Source organism: Lycium barbarum, chromosome 8, assembly GCF_019175385.1.
Source record: "Lycium barbarum isolate Lr01 chromosome 8, ASM1917538v2, whole genome shotgun sequence".
Taxonomy (NCBI): Eukaryota; Viridiplantae; Streptophyta; class Magnoliopsida; order Solanales; family Solanaceae; genus Lycium; species Lycium barbarum.
The window spans coordinates 100,294,293-100,310,013 of record NC_083344.1 but is presented as its reverse complement, the minus strand read 5'-3'; the positions used below and the strand labels follow the sequence as shown (position 1 = coordinate 100,310,013).

At 34.6% G+C, this 15,721-nt stretch overlaps 2 protein-coding genes across 2 annotated transcripts; both read right to left on the bottom strand.

Moving 5' to 3' along the window:
- Positions 1-4,745: 4,745 nt before the first annotated feature.
- Positions 4,746-8,726, bottom strand: LOC132606428 (uncharacterized). The gene is made up of 2 exons (XM_060319921.1): positions 7,344-8,726; positions 4,746-6,013 (listed from the first exon to the last, which is right to left on the bottom strand). The coding sequence occupies exons 1-2, from the start codon at positions 8,451-8,453 to the stop codon at positions 5,615-5,617; spliced, it is 1,509 nt and encodes a 502-aa protein (XP_060175904.1). The 5' UTR covers positions 8,454-8,726; the 3' UTR covers positions 4,746-5,614.
- Positions 8,727-8,842: 116 nt separating this feature from the next.
- Positions 8,843-15,274, bottom strand: LOC132606429 (pentatricopeptide repeat-containing protein At5g09450, mitochondrial). The gene is made up of 3 exons (XM_060319922.1): positions 15,115-15,274; positions 14,786-15,032; positions 8,843-10,105 (listed from the first exon to the last, which is right to left on the bottom strand). The coding sequence occupies exons 1-3, from the start codon at positions 15,147-15,149 to the stop codon at positions 9,209-9,211; spliced, it is 1,179 nt and encodes a 392-aa protein (XP_060175905.1). The 5' UTR covers positions 15,150-15,274; the 3' UTR covers positions 8,843-9,208.
- Between the last annotated feature and the right edge of the window lie 447 nt (positions 15,275-15,721).

Below are 15,721 nucleotides of genomic sequence, written 5' to 3'. Positions count from 1 at the left end.
AGTATTATCAACCAAAGCTTGTTCCTACAACTTCTAAGGTAAGATTCATGATTTTTACAAGATGTTTAAGGTATTGGAGAATTAAAATACATGGATTGTAGAAAATGTGGTCAACTAGGTCATGAATGATAAATAGTGACATTTTGACAAATAGTTTGAATTGAGTTATGAATGTTGTTGTGTTGTAATATGAATGTGTTATAAATGGTATTAAGATCATGAACTAAACACTTTAGACGAATGGACGAAGATGGGTGTTATAACCATGAATGTGGGTGAATTAGAGGCAAATGGAGGAATCTAGATAATGTGGATAATGTGAATGACTAATGGCCATTGTTATGATATTAATGAAGGTATAAATGCTAGCATTGGAAGGGAACGTGCAAGTGTAGAATAGTTAGACGGAAAGGTATGTAAGGCTAACCCTTCTTTCATAAGGCATGGTTCTTGGCCAAATTCCTAATTCCTCTACATGAGTATGTTGTCTTCACGTGGTTGACATTCCGAGCTCATAAGCTCACGACCCTTGATATGTACTATGATTATACTATGTTCCTCGTATGACGAGTAAGTCTATAATGTAGATGTAACGATAATGATGAGGATAGTAACGATGATGAGAGTAAAATGAGATTAGAGATGCTTACGAGCTATGAAATATGTATATGTATGCCTATGAAGGGCTATGATAAGACCCCGAGCTTATGATGCCGGGTAAGACTATATGTATATGACTATGTATAAAGTATGTATACGATTACGAAACGCGCGCACACCTCTGCAGATGGTACGGATAACCCTGATTCCTTGGTAGGGCCAGGTATGTATGATCTTGAGCCTTGGTTGGCCAAGTATATATATATATATAAAACACCGATCTTATAAGGTCGGGTATGCTATGTATATGAAATGACTATGTATATAATATGAATATGAATGTGATAAGACTATGTATAAGGATACGAATAAGGACATGTATACGAATATGAGCACAAGTATGGTACGAGTATTATTATGGGATACGAACGACGATATATGCAAGTAAGCGACATGATGATGATGATGATATTACTGTCTCCCCTCCTATGCTATTTTCATATGATATCTATTATGCTTTTATATTGATGTTGATCATGCTTTACATACTCAGTACATTCTTCGTACTGACGTCCTTTTGTTTGTGGACGATGCGTCATGCCCGCAGGTGCACAGGGAGACAGACTTGATCCATAGCTGCTTATTCAGAGATTGCATAGCAGAGCTCCATTTCTTTCGGAGCCGTAGCTTTTGGGTACTTATTCTTTTGTGTATATAATTATGGGCATAGCAGGGTCCTGTCCCGCTCATACGATATGTCATACTCTTAGAGGCTCGTAGTCATGTGTATGTGGGTAGAGATGTTCGGCCATGTCGGCCCATGTTTTGTATATCTTTTGTTGGCCTCGTCGGCCTTGTACTTATGATGTGGCATAGATGCCTATGATATGTTAAATGATGATGGTCGTCTAATGGGATCAGTATGATTAACGATAAGAAAAGCACGAATTGACTTATGGTTCACCTAGATGTTATGTTATGTACGATAAGGGGGTGCCCGGGTGGGGTAGCACCGGGTGCTCGTCGCGGCCCCCTAGCCGGGTCGTGACACTATGACATGAATTATTTTTTGTATCAATAAACTTTTGGTTTACTGGACATCTGATTTCATCATGCTTATATTAGTACAATTTGGAGAATAAAGAGCGTAGCCATTCACATACATATTTCTTACCCACTATGATTTCGAAGATATTTAATCCTCCAATCATTTGTAGCTTCAATATGATAGCCATTTACTTTAATTTAGTAAACTTCGGGTTTACTACAACTTGTGTTTCGATCGTAACAACTTCGTATATTACAATCTAGACGAATTACATAATAGTATATAACTTCTTCAGGAGCCTTTAATATATTCTCCATAATCACATATTGTTTTGACACTATTAGTGTCATGATCTTCTAGATAAATAGTTAGCTCTTCTGGAGCCCTTAATTAATTTTGTTAGACACTCCTGGTGTCATGAAAGAAAATTAGATGAGATATTTCTGATATCATGAAAGAAAACAATAATGTACATTTAAAGATAATAAATTCATAAATAACAAAAAGTAAACATTATGTTCTAAACTTCAGTATTTCAAACATCTTCTTTAAGGAGATTTGCTATTAATATCTGGATATTTTGTATCAAAACGAGGTATTACTCCCTTCAAGAAAAAAATCTATATAATATAAAGCTAACACATGTCAAGCGTTAAATTGTTCCATACAATAGTTACCGCATTGTCAAGTAACCAAAAGCCAAAGCTATTGTCCGTGAGACTAAAGAATCAAGAAATAAAAGAAAAGAGTTCAAATTTTAATTGAATTGCTTAACCATTCGGACATAAGATACTCCATGAGAGAATTTAATTCCATCATCATTCAAATTCTCATGTTTTCCTTTTATTCAAGCAAAACAGTGACTCTGACATTCATGCTTACTCACATGTTCACATAAGAGATTGTGTGCTTAATGACCATGCATAACAATGCTGGAGCCATTAATGATGTTGTCAATTTCTTGGTCTCACCTTTCCATCTAGCAGTAACAAAATCTTTTGGTATTTTCTTCGGGGTAAAGTTCAAAGTTCAAAAGGTTTACTATTTCGAGAGTAAATTTTAAGGTCTTACATTTTAAGGTTTTACTACTTTAGGAGTAAATTTTCAAGTTAAACTTCTTCGGGAGTAAATTTCGAATTTTACTACTTTAAGATTAAAATTTAATGTTTTACTACTTCAGGAGTAAAACATACATATTCATAATATATCTTCTCAATTACTCTACTTCTTCGGGAGGTAAGGCGTGATATTTTTACAACAAAGAGCACGTCTTTATTTATAATCTTTACTAAATTTCATCACATTCACTTCAGGGAATGAATTTGTATTTATCTTTATCAAGAGTTCTCATTTTTTGAGAATGAAACATAATCATCTGAATGTGTCTTTACCCATCAAATTATGATTGCTTAGAACATTTTTAAGATATTGCTATTTCAGGAGCAAATGGAGACATGTATATAATGTATAGAATTCTTCTCTAATATGTCTTCAATACCCATTATAATCATAACAAGCTGATTAAAATATTACCACTTCTGGTGATTATAAATATAAATAAATTTAATCATAAAAGACTTAGGAAATATTGCCACTACAGCTACAGGTGGTCATATGTTTCTTGCAAAACTCTGTTGGAGTTCAAGTGAACCTAAACTTGTTATCCAATTTATAATCCTTTCATTTAAATGATTATTAAGAAAACCAAGTGCCAAACACACTGCGTATACTTGGCACATATCTTAGTAAGTGATGATAAACATAATAACTCAAGAGTAAGCAAAAAGCCCAAATCACTTAACTGTATTGGCTACAGATCGAATGAAGAGTTGTAATGTAACTTACCAAATAATGTACTTCTCTTGATTTCTAGTCAGATGCGGGTGGTACCAAAAATCTCTCAAAGGCGATAGTACTAATATGGACTAAACTTTCATAGCATATTAGAAACTCGTATTGATAAGATAAGCTAATAAAAATATTATCACTTTTAGTTATTAACAAAGACATAAAAATATATTACCACTTCTGGAGTTATAGGCATAAACAAGTTGATCACAACAAGCGTAAAAAAATTAGTACAACTTTTGATAGCCATAGATATAAATAACTGTTATTACCACTTCTAGTGGTTAATTAATTTGCAATGAGATATACAAAGCATATCCACTTCTGGTGGTCGTGCTCTGCTAGAATTAAAGTAAATCATGAAATTAATATCACAATATTACTTGGATCTTTCTGACGACATTGCTTTTCGAGAGCAAATTTAATTACATCCAAATACATGAAATATATATGACCACTTCTGATAAGCATATGTTTCTTCCAAATTCTACCAGAGTTACAAGCAAATTTATCGTCTTGCTTTTGTTAGTTTGCTCGTATTAGAATCAGGTAGTAGGACATTTCAATAAATTAATATGCTTTTGTAAGTTTAAAAGTAATACTCCATATAGTAAGTCGTATGTGTAACTTATACATAGACCAATAAATAATAAAACATGAGAAACCTGATAATCTTGATAAGACCCAAAAATTAAAGCTCAAATAGATTTCTACATACCTCTCCATAACTGATGAATGCATCAGTAATTAGGCGCAAATTTATGATGAGTCCATATCCGCAAATTCAGAAAACCTCTTAGAAATCAACTTCTATTCATTTCGAACATGATGATTAGAGACTCGTGCTAATAACGTGTTATAAAATAAATAAAACTAGAAGAAAAACATTTTAGAGAAAGAGAGAAGAGAGGAGAATTCTTTATTTCTCTTGAGTGATGGTTTTACAATGAAGGAGAACCCTTCTATTTATAGGGGAAAACTGACTTAATCCCAGAGTTACAAAGCGTAATTTCTCTCTTAGAGATAAACATAATGATATTTATCTATGATATGATAGACATACATAACAAAAGATATTTATCTATAACACTATTTGTATTATTACTGTATTTTTTTTGTATATATTTAATTATAGGTTCATTTTTTTCACATTATGATTTTGTATTTTTATTGTATCCTTTTGTATATATTTATATAATAGGTTCATTTCTTGGCTATGTTCTTTTACTGTATTTTATGTTGTAACTAATGATACAAGTTCTTTATCTCATTTTTAATTTGGAGTACATATGTATTTGTATTATTACTGTATTTTTTGTGTATGTATTAATTATCTGTTCATTTTTTTCACATTTGATTTTATATTTTTGTTGTGTTTTTTCTTTTTTATATATTTATAGCATTTTTATTTCTTTGGCATTAGAATATACATGTATATGTACTTACTATGTTTTGTGTTGTAAGAACTGATACAAGTTGTTTATCTTGTTTTTGGGAGTATTATATGTTTGTATTATTATTGTATTTTTTTTTTGTATATATTAATTACAGGTTCATTTTTTTCACATTAGAGTGTACTTTTATTTTTTATTTTTATATTGTATTTTATGATTTATATTTTTCCTCTTCTTGTAATTCTTCCTCTAAAGATCATATGTTCATTGTTATAGACGTATTTTATATTTATATTGTATATCTCAAATATTGAAATTGTATGATTTATATTTTTCTCTTATGATAATTCTTCCTCTACAAATTTCTTATTAGAAGGAGAATTATGAATCGTGAAAAAAGGTAACCGCAGATCCTTAAAAGTAATGCATGGAAAGAGGGGTTCTATTTAAGGTAAAATTGTATCCTACATTGTTGGTAATCAAATTATTGGTATTTTCCGTAAAAACAATTTTGATGTTATTATAGGGAAATAATGTTATAATATTACATGTAAAGGAAATTTTCCCAAAAAAAAAAAAAAAAAGATTAACGAAAAGAAAGACTTTTATAAAGTTCAGGTTTGAGCATCAAAAGGAAAGCTCCCTCAGAAAGGGATTTTGACTTCATACTTGTAAAGTACAAAATCATCCTAATAAAAGTTACAACAAAAAATATAAAGATAAGTTAATTACAATAACAGCCACTAGGAGTAACATCTGAACTCTTTTTTAAGGCAAACTCTTCCTTCTTCCTTATTCTCACCTCACCAAGAACACCTCTAGCCCATTCAGAAAAATAGGTCTCATTATATCCAATTTTGCTACTTTTGTAAATAGCCATGCAACGCTTATCATCGTCGGAATAAGGGCAGCGATCTCCATCAGGATCACGCCAAGCTCCTTCGTGTTTCATCCCAGACCAACTAGCTATCCAGTGATATACATATTGTCCTACACCTGCTAGTTTGAGCCATCCTTTTGGGAAGAGCTCTAATACACTGCTGTTTTTGTCCATGAGGAACATGTTTGTTAATTGTGCTCCGTGTGGGGATATTAGTATGTCTGTCAAACTCATCAACCTTACCTGTAAACATTAAATCATTCAAGCTTGTGTAACTGAATACAAGAGTATATAAAAATACAAGAATGTCATATCTTCCAACTCAACCGATCAAATGAAACATTAATCACACAATTCAACAGTAGTACTTAATTAGAGCCGATAGGTGAATAAACGAGGTGTAGTATCTAGACTTTTTTTAAACTAAGATTTTAAACAATTTTTGAATCACCTTTGTCATTACAATATAAGCTTTCCTTTCCACTCAAATGCCACTAAGGATAGTATACATAGGTAATCTTAAAATATCTTATTATAGATAATTGCACCACCCACGGCACACCCTAATAGTCAAATTACTTAACACCACCAAGAATTTCAGAATTAATAGTTTCCAAAGGGACAATGATTCTAACACCATGATGGTGGAATTGAGAAATAAGATTATGTTTTATACATTGACAATTTAAATCACATTTACACATATAACTAAATCAACTAAAAATCAAGTAGGTAACTGTATACGTTAAGTGTCAGCTGATACTTTAGAAAAGACTGCGACTAATCCGTGTAAGTAGAAACAATTAGGAATATTGGCAGATATATATTGGTCGTATCAGCTATTGGCATTAAATTAGCCAAAGATTAGGTGTGACAACAATAGCCCAAAATATTGGCATTCTTTAACAGAGGGAATAAACCAAGGAAGTGACTATTCTCATCCAGATCTCACTCAATAACCCATAAAATTCTCAAGTTAATCCTCTGACGCTGGAGAAAATGATAAGTCACTGGAGACCCCCATTTTAGATATAATTTTTATCCAAGATTGACTCTACTTTCTCATCTAAAAATTCTGTGTTTTTGAGTAGCGTGGTTGGAACTGGTTTCAAACACATGGACGAGGCTATATAAAAAAAAAAAAAAAGTTGAGGAAGATCAGAGGTGATTTAGACTGGTTTGGAGTTACAATTCAGACTTAAAAACGTTACTGTGATATGTGTATATACGTTAAATATTATGTACATATCACAGACAACTTTTCATGGATATACATGATATACAAGGACATACATAGTAATATGCAGGACCATATACCCGCATAAGCATGGGATACACAAATGAAGCCGTCTTCAACCTCGAGTAAAACCGTCCCCTTAACCTGATAATTTGAAAATTATCGGCAGAACTTAAACTCTCTTACGTCTAAGTTTATAAATATTTTTAACACTATTGATATATAGAACTTGAATGCTTGAAGATTAGAGTGGACCGGATATATAACTCAAAAGAGTAGAGCAAAAAGGTACTTGGGATAATTTATTATGTTTTTAATAGTAGAGGCGGATATTACCTGTTCACAAAAAGTGAGATTATTGGAATAAGCAACTATGAAGCGGCAGCCTTCCACCATTTGACATTCCTTGTGAAATATTCTAATGACAGCAGATTCATTCTTGAAAGATCTTGGTCCATTAACTCTCATGAACATTGTCATTCCGATTACCGGCAATCCCCTTACGTTCACCTCTGATAGCCTACCTTCTAAGCTCACATTACAATACATTCTAGCCTTCCACCTTAGCAAATCATATACTTCAATCCTTTTTTGTCTAGACATTCCCCCTTCATTATGTCTCATCACCACAGCATCCTCAAAACAAGCAGCATTATTAATATTTTCAAAAGCTTCAATATGAAGTGGTTCACCAAATGTAGCATCCATTAAAGATTTCAACCAAGGCCCCATTTTAATCCTAACTTCACCCCAATGGTACAAAATATATCTAGTGGGAATAAATGAACATTGGTTCTTGATATGCCATGCTACAAATGGTACCATAGCTGACAAGCCATGCCAAATGTTATCGTAATTGTAGTGGTTGTAGGATACAAACGTGAGACCTTTTTTTAAGGTGGAATTGTAAGGCAAAAATTCAGGCCATGCTAGTGCATATGAATTCCATGCACCATCATGAGTGTCATTACCTTTAAGGCACAAAAGTCTACCTTTTGATGCATTTGAAGGGAATCTTTGGTATTGGACTTCACCTTCTTCATGTGTGTCATACATTGAACTCATGAACCATGTGTGTCCTTGTTGAGATGTGGAGGAGTAACGTAAGTCTTTGAGGGGAAGAAATGTAACCGACTCACGGAGTTTCTTGGCCATTAATTTGGTGAGATTATCTTGATCATTATTGAAAGTTGATATGCTTGTAGTTGTGTTGATGATGACTTTTTGCCATTGATTCAGAAAATCCCATGATGGTAATGGAGAAGAGGGTGGGGTTTGTAAAGATTGGATTTGGAAAAGAATGAAAAGAATGGCACCAGTGATGAGGAGATAGATGGAGAATTTTGGTGAGTAGAATGAAAAGAGTGAACTTGTCTTAGGATGGTATGGCTTATTCTGGTTACTGATGGTTCTTTCCGTTTGTGATAAGTCTACTGATCTGGTCATTTTGGCTTACTATAAGGAAAGGATGTAAATGAAGATTGAGATGGAGATATCTGTTAATGATAATGGAGTCTCCTTAGTAAAGACATAATGATGGAGCTACATGTATGTGTCTATATATTCCCTGTACACCGAGTAGGAACGTGAGTAGTGTGAGGTATGAGCTTAATGTTTTGTCTTCATTAGCTTTAAAGGGGTGAAGAGGAAACACAAGTTATCTGGCTTAGCACACGATTCACGAAATCTTTTATGTATTATATAATGTAGTAGCTGTCAAAAAAAAAGACTACTTTACACTGCTTTCTATAGGTTATAGGGGAACGAAAAAGTGAAAAACGGACAAAGAAGACCAGCATTAAAATAATAGCTATGACGATGAAGAGTTTCAACAATAGAACCAAAGGAAGTCGTGTTTATAGCTGCTTTGAATTAAGTCCCTACTGTGCACACAACACCATTTCTTAGTGTCGAATAATTGGAAAGAAACGATGTCCATCAGATATTCCTAATAAATATTCGTAAGGCTTGCTAAATAGAATACAAAGTCGAGAATAACTGCAGAACTTTTCTACAAGAATCACAGCTATAACCACAGATCAACAGAAATGGGCTCACAATGAACTGCCAATTTAACAGAAGCGAAATTCAGCATAGATGAAATTACTACTTTATCGGGATTGTTTATTTCTCTCTATACTGCCGCATAAAATGCTGGCACGATTTCTCAAATTAACATGTTCGATCTCATGGTCCTGCTACTATGATTCCTCTATTTGGTCACATCCTTTCTGAATTAGAAGCAGCCGGAAATCTACTGCTCTCTCTTCCAACCCAACTTCTTTATATGCTTTTTGAAGTCTATTGCAGCTGGAGCGATCAAAATCTGTCGCTGCGGATAGCTTCCACTGATCGATAATTTCACCAACTTCCTTCATTTGCCCAAACATGAGATATGATGAGAGTATGCAGACATAATTTCTGCTAGTCATCTTTTGATTAGTCATCCGTAAGGATTTCCAAATTTGATCAAGCTTGTCTTTATTTCCAAATGCACCATAGAGAATAATAAGGAAGTCATATGATATCCACTCTCTTTGTGTGATACCCTTCTCAGACTCAACTACAGAGTTCAACCCTGAGTTTATAAGGTTACCTGAGGTGATATATATGTTAACAAGGTTCTTGTATCTTATCCACTCTTCACCAGTGTCAGAGCCAAGACTTATTTCATCAAGAATTCGTCTTACCTCATCGATGTTTAGAGCTGCAGCACATGAACTTACCCACAAATTGTAAGTAAAGAGGTCTGGTGCGACCTTTTGAAGTTTCATCTCCTCAACAATAAGAGGTACTTTCTCGAGCAGTCCGACAGACATGTACAAAGTCATCATTTCATTATAAGTGACGGTATTCAGAGAAAGATTTGCTTCTTTCATTCTCTCATAGAGGTCCTCAGCTTTCTCAGTTAGTCTCAAACTAGCATAGGAGTGGAGGAGAGCAGTATATGTTTCATTAGTTTTTGCAGTGGTAGGCAGTCCTTCAAAATAACGTTCAGCAGAATCAATTCCAAAAACTTTGGTCATCAAGTCAATGCGGGTAGCATAGTCGGAGTCCAATGCTTCATCCTGATTGTGGTAAACCAGCCATTCTGAGATCTGCAATGATGCGAATCAGTACTTATGAAACTATTACAGAATAACATTTATATTAAACCTTTATTTTTTTGAGAATGAAACAACATTTACAATAAACTAGCAATTCACATTTAGTGTATGGATTCTGCTTAGGATAAAAGCGGATTAAAAAATGTGTACTTGGTTTGTTTTCTAGAGCATGGAATTGGATGGTTTTGGGTTTTGGGGGTTGGTTTGGGGGGAGGGGGGGGGGGGGTATGATCCCCTTCAATGAAAATAAAAGTTATGGGCTTTGAAGTCTAAAACATTTTTATTTTCATCATGAAGTCGACGATAGTCCCCTTTGAATGAAATTAAAGTTATTCCATGCAGTAACGTGGTGATTTACCCCTTGGATCATTTCTCTCTCTTCCTCTTCAAAACAATACCCACTAACCAGCTCTTCCCTGCCATTCAACCCCTTGTTGCTATCCACAAGATCTTGCATGCTCTACTCTACCCATTACTCAATATTCCCAACTTCAAGGAAAATAACTTGTTCATAATCCAGATGACACTCTTTGGGAGTTGACCAGTTTGAAAGAGATAATAAGAATTAGAGTTAACGGATGTGGTTTGGATAGAGGAATAAAGTTTATCTCCTCATATTCTTGAGTTTGGTCGGTTCTGCCATAGGGAATTTCATGATGGTTTCAGATAATGATTCTGTCTGCCATAGTGAAGGTGCGGTTGGGAGAAGGGTAATGTCAATTGTAATTCTACCAATTCTTTTTCAAATTCTGGGTTTTAGGTTTAAAAAGGAGCTAGAACAAGCATAGGAAACTTTAAGCAGACGTACAGTCATATCCCTCATCTCATAAACCAAATACAAAATACAAATCAAGGAGTCTCATCTACAATATTACTTCATATATTCCTCTGTGTCGCTTGCGTTATTTCATTTCCATATCGCTTTGAATCTCTTAGCCTTATCTGACCTATTTTTATGCTTTTTTTATTGAGCCGAGGGTCTTTCGGAAACAGCCGTCCTACCTTGGTAGGAGTAAGGTCTGCGTACACTCTACCCTCCCCAGACCCCACGTTGTGGGATTTCACTGGGTTGTTGTTGTTGTTGTATATTCCTCAAGTAACAGTCCTCTCAAGTCCAGTTACACTATAAAACTATTCCTGATTCAATGGCAGTGCAACCCTAGCTTATACTATTGGAGAACCAAATGTTCCCTAAGGACTATATATTTCTTGGAACTGGTTTAGTTTACAGACGCGTCAAAGAGTTCAAGAACATTAGGCAGAATTTGACTCTGGGTAGTTTGTGCAGCCACGATGTGATTACTTCCCGGTAGCTATACAGTGAATGGTTGCAAAGCGAAACAACTATCTCCCACCCACAAGTTTCATCACAACTAACAACAACACACTCAAGGTAATCCCACAAGTGGGGTCTAGGGAGGGAAAGATGTAAGCAGACCTTGCCCCTACCTTTTGAGAGGTAGAGACGCTGTTTCTGATAGACCCTCAGGACAACAGAAACTAACGGCAGCAAAGTGACAAGATAGACACAGCAAATGAAGCAACATGTAACAGTAAAAAAAGGAAGTAAAAGATACTACCACGCAAGTACAAAATAGTAATACTACTAATAAAGAGAAAGCGAAGAGGAGACTATCCCCCTGGCCCTCCCCCAGAGGTGCTACAACACTCGGCTACTTACTAACCTTCTACCCTAATCCTCGACCTCCAAACTTTCCTATCTAGGGCTAAAATGTTATTTCAGATATCTTTATGGAAATTAAAAACATAATGGTCCTTTCTTTCAAAAAGAATAACAAAATAAAACCTAATATTCTCCATCTTGTGGCCATGAAACAAAAAGTTTACCTTGGAAATTTCAAGTTATTAAATTTGTATAAAATTATTATTGTCTGTATAACTAAACCATCACACAACACAGGTACTTATAGGATTTCATGATGGCTAGGGGGGAAACCTCTGAACTAGATTGGAAATCGAAACATCAGAACATAAGCAAAGACGGTAGTGACTAAGAAACAAGAAGCTAAGGATATATCTTGCACATATAAAAAAGTACAAATAAAAAGAGAAAAGCTCTGAACTAGCTTTTACAGTTCGTTAGTTAACCAATTTTGACTCTATGTTGTGTCTGTTCCTAAAATTGGATGTGAACAAATAAAGAAAGCATAAATCACTGATCCATCAGTTCTATCAACATGCTTCTTTTAATTGAAACATTGCTATCCACAGGATTATAGATGAATCTGACTTTTTGAACTAAAACTAACAAAGCTGTACCATTTCTCAACCAAAGTAGCTGTTTCATTGCTTCGATGAACTTATTGCAATCGATCAATCAACTATCCTGTCAAATCAAACTAGTGGGATTTTTCATATGATCATCTTTATACATTCAGCTATAGCTATATATCCATTTCATTCTGGTATCAAATAATTATCTTGGCAAATGCCGTAATTATGTAAGTGTAACAACAACTAAGCTTTAATCCTAACTAATTCATATAGCTTGCATGGGATCCAATGTTTCTTCTTCCTAGTTAAGTCTGCATTGCTTTCGAGAGAATGTAGGTCTTTTGAGGCAACTCCCCTTCCACTTTTTTTGTAGTGATTGTGGCATTGGGCTAGCTTGCACGACAAATCAACTGTGTACGCATATCCTTCCGCATGTATTAGGTAAATCCACAGTAAGTCTTAGCCTGTTAGGCAGATGGAAAGTAATCTCCGAACTCCACTTTTCTATTGTTAAGTAATCACAAAAATTTATTATCTTTACATGGATATGAGCGCTGGTCTCCCTTGGCCTTTATTCAAATTTCATCGCCACAACGCTACACCTTTAGGTGCTTCATTCATATTATTTTAGGTCCACTTTGTTCCCCACAATCACCTTAGATCATGACGGCATCACACTAACAAGTCAGTGGATATGGAGGTCTACATAGATCATGACAAAACTATCACATACAACATTCGTTCAGTTTTCCCTCTATAAGTGCTACATATACATTCCATCAAATGTGTTTGTTTCTAATGTTTTCTTGTTTTTTATGACCAAAAATCAATTTTAATATCCAATCTCCACTACATGCATCTTGTGAATAAGTTAGGCTTTATAAGCTCAACTTTACTTCGATAACCATTATCAGCTCACAACCGTTCTACTAAAAAAATCACTTTTCACTATATTAGGTATCTTCCGTTGCATAGTACTCTCGTGACTACAGTCACTATATTTTAATTCTCTTTGTTACGTCTCTATCTGCTTGAACAGAGTGGAATCATCATAGAGGATTCATATAGTCGTCATCAACAAGATTGGGACTGAGAATTAGTTGACTAGTTGATCATGTCACCCCCTTTATCTAACACGCGTTCTCCTAGAAGGCCAAACTTAAATACTCCCTCCGTCCCAAATTGGTTGACATGCTTTGCCTCTTGAGAGTCAAACTATGTAAACTTTGACTATCATTTTAAAATGTATTTTTTCATCAAATTTACATGAACAAAAGTTGCAATTTGTAATACTTCTCATGTAGTTTTTTATTATCTAAATTTTAATTGTAAGCTATTGAGTTGATCTAATCCAATTTAGCTTCGAAGATTAGTCCAATTGACTCTGGAAAAACGAAACATGACAATTAATTTGGGACAGAAGGAGTCCCAAAAGTGTGCATTTTGAAACCAAAATTCCTTCAATGTTCTTATGAAAACATTTGGAAGGATTTATTGCTACAACACTTAATTTTAATGGGTGTCTCATATGATGCTAATTGTGTTTTATGAAATTATTAAATATCCCACATCGGTGGGGATAGGGTCATTTGGTCTCCTTATATAGTCTTGGGCAATCCTTTCTCAAAGAAGAATCGAAAAAAATCATATTTTCATACAATATCTTAATTGAATTAGTATATGTCATGATCAATAAATTAAGTTGAATTCTATATCTACACATACCAAAAACATAGCAAAATCCTAGTACATTTGGACTAGAGTTGACAAACAAACAAAACCAACAATATAATTTATTAGATTAGTATCAAATTGAAATCTAAATGGGGCGTGGCCAAGTGGTAAGGCAATGGGTTTTGGTCCCGCTATTCGAAGGTTCAAATCCTTCCTTCCCAGAACATATATATTCTATGAGAATGTAGATTGCTTTTTTTAACAATGTTCTGTTTAAAACCAAGATGTCAACTAGTTTTTTGGGGACGAGTTAGACCCAAGGTCCATTTAACATGGTATCAGAGCCACGCCCCCGATGTTGGCCCACAGGATAGAATGTTCACACTCCAGTTGGATGTCTGGCTCAGTCTAGGCGTGCGCTGTGTGAAGGAATCCCACATGGGAGATGGATGGGTTTCTTGGACTCTTGTATGGCTTGGGTAATCCTCAAAGGGTTGATCTAGTTTTCAGAGTCGAGTGAGACTCAAAGGCCTATTTAACAGAAATAATCTTACAACCAACAACATACCCAGTGTAGTCCCACAAAGTGAGGTTTGGGGAGGATAGAGTGTACGCAGACCTTACTCCTACATGGGGTAGAGAGGCTGTGTCTGATAGACACTCGGCATAACAGAAATAATCTTATTTAACAGTATTATTTTCCTTTTAACCTTACCTAAAAGTAAAACATAAAAGAAACAGAGAGACGGAGGAAGAAATAACCTCGAGGGCGTGCTTGAATTTGCGAGATTTGCGGAGCTCTTTAGAGATGTAACGGAGATCGGAGATTTCAATTTGTCGGCCTTCATTGACCCATCTTTGAAGCACATTAGTAGCGCTTCTTTTAGGTAATCTAAGACTGAATATTCTGCTCTTTAGATCATCTTGATTTTCTTCCTCTTCATACACAACTTCAGTTGTTGAAGTCAAGGATCTAAATAGACCACTCCTTTCTCTGCCACGACCATTTCTGAAAAAAATAAAAATAATAATAACAGAAGAGTGAGTTTAAGAAGAACAGAAAAAGACAAGTGTAGAGAGAGTGAATATACCTAGTGAGAGTGAGGAAAATGGAGCGAGCTGCCATGGAAACTTGAGAGAAATTGGGTCAGAAAACCCCCTCAAAGTCTTAACTAAATTTGGGGCGAAAGCCGAAAGGCAACACTAAAAATTTTCTGTACTTTTGTTATTTCTTTTTCGGATTGCTTTTTCTTGTTTTTTAAATTTTAATTTTTTAAAGGTGTATTGAAAACAGCATTCTTAACACTCCATCCCACTATGAACTCTTAGTGTGTGAGATTATATCGGGTATATTATTGTTGTTATTTATTTTTTAGGCAAAAGTCATAGATAGCCTCCTAAACTTGTCCACATATTCCTCATGGCTACCTAAACTGACGCTTGTTCCAATTTGATACCTAAGCCACTTCGAATTTGTACCTATTGAATACTTTTTTGACAATCATCCAAAAGTATAAAATGTGTGTGCTACACTCGCGGATGACATGGTAATGTGACGAATTAAATAATGACACGTGGCATTTGGGTCAAAAAAATTATTAAAAAATTAATTATAAGAAGAGAAAAAGAAAAACTATTTAGAATATATTTAACTAATTAAAAAATATAATTTAATAATAACAAAAAATAAAAAAATAT

Coding starts and splice junctions, on each gene's coding strand:
- LOC132606428 (XM_060319921.1), bottom strand. CDS start 8,453: ATGACCAGATCAGTAGACTTATCACAAACGGAAAGAACCATCAGTAAC. Junction 6,014..7,343: donor ATCTCACTTTTTGTGAACAG/GTAATATCCGCC, acceptor TAATGTTTACAG/GTAAGGTTGATGAGTTTGAC.
- LOC132606429 (XM_060319922.1), bottom strand. CDS start 15,149: ATGGCAGCTCGCTCCATTTTCCTCACTCTCACTAG. Junction 15,033..15,114: donor ATTTTCCTCACTCTCACTAG/GTATATTCACTC, acceptor TATTTTTTTCAG/AAATGGTCGTGGCAGAGAAA. Junction 10,106..14,785: donor AATTCAAGCACGCCCTCGAG/GTTATTTCTTCC, acceptor GCATCATTGCAG/ATCTCAGAATGGCTGGTTTA.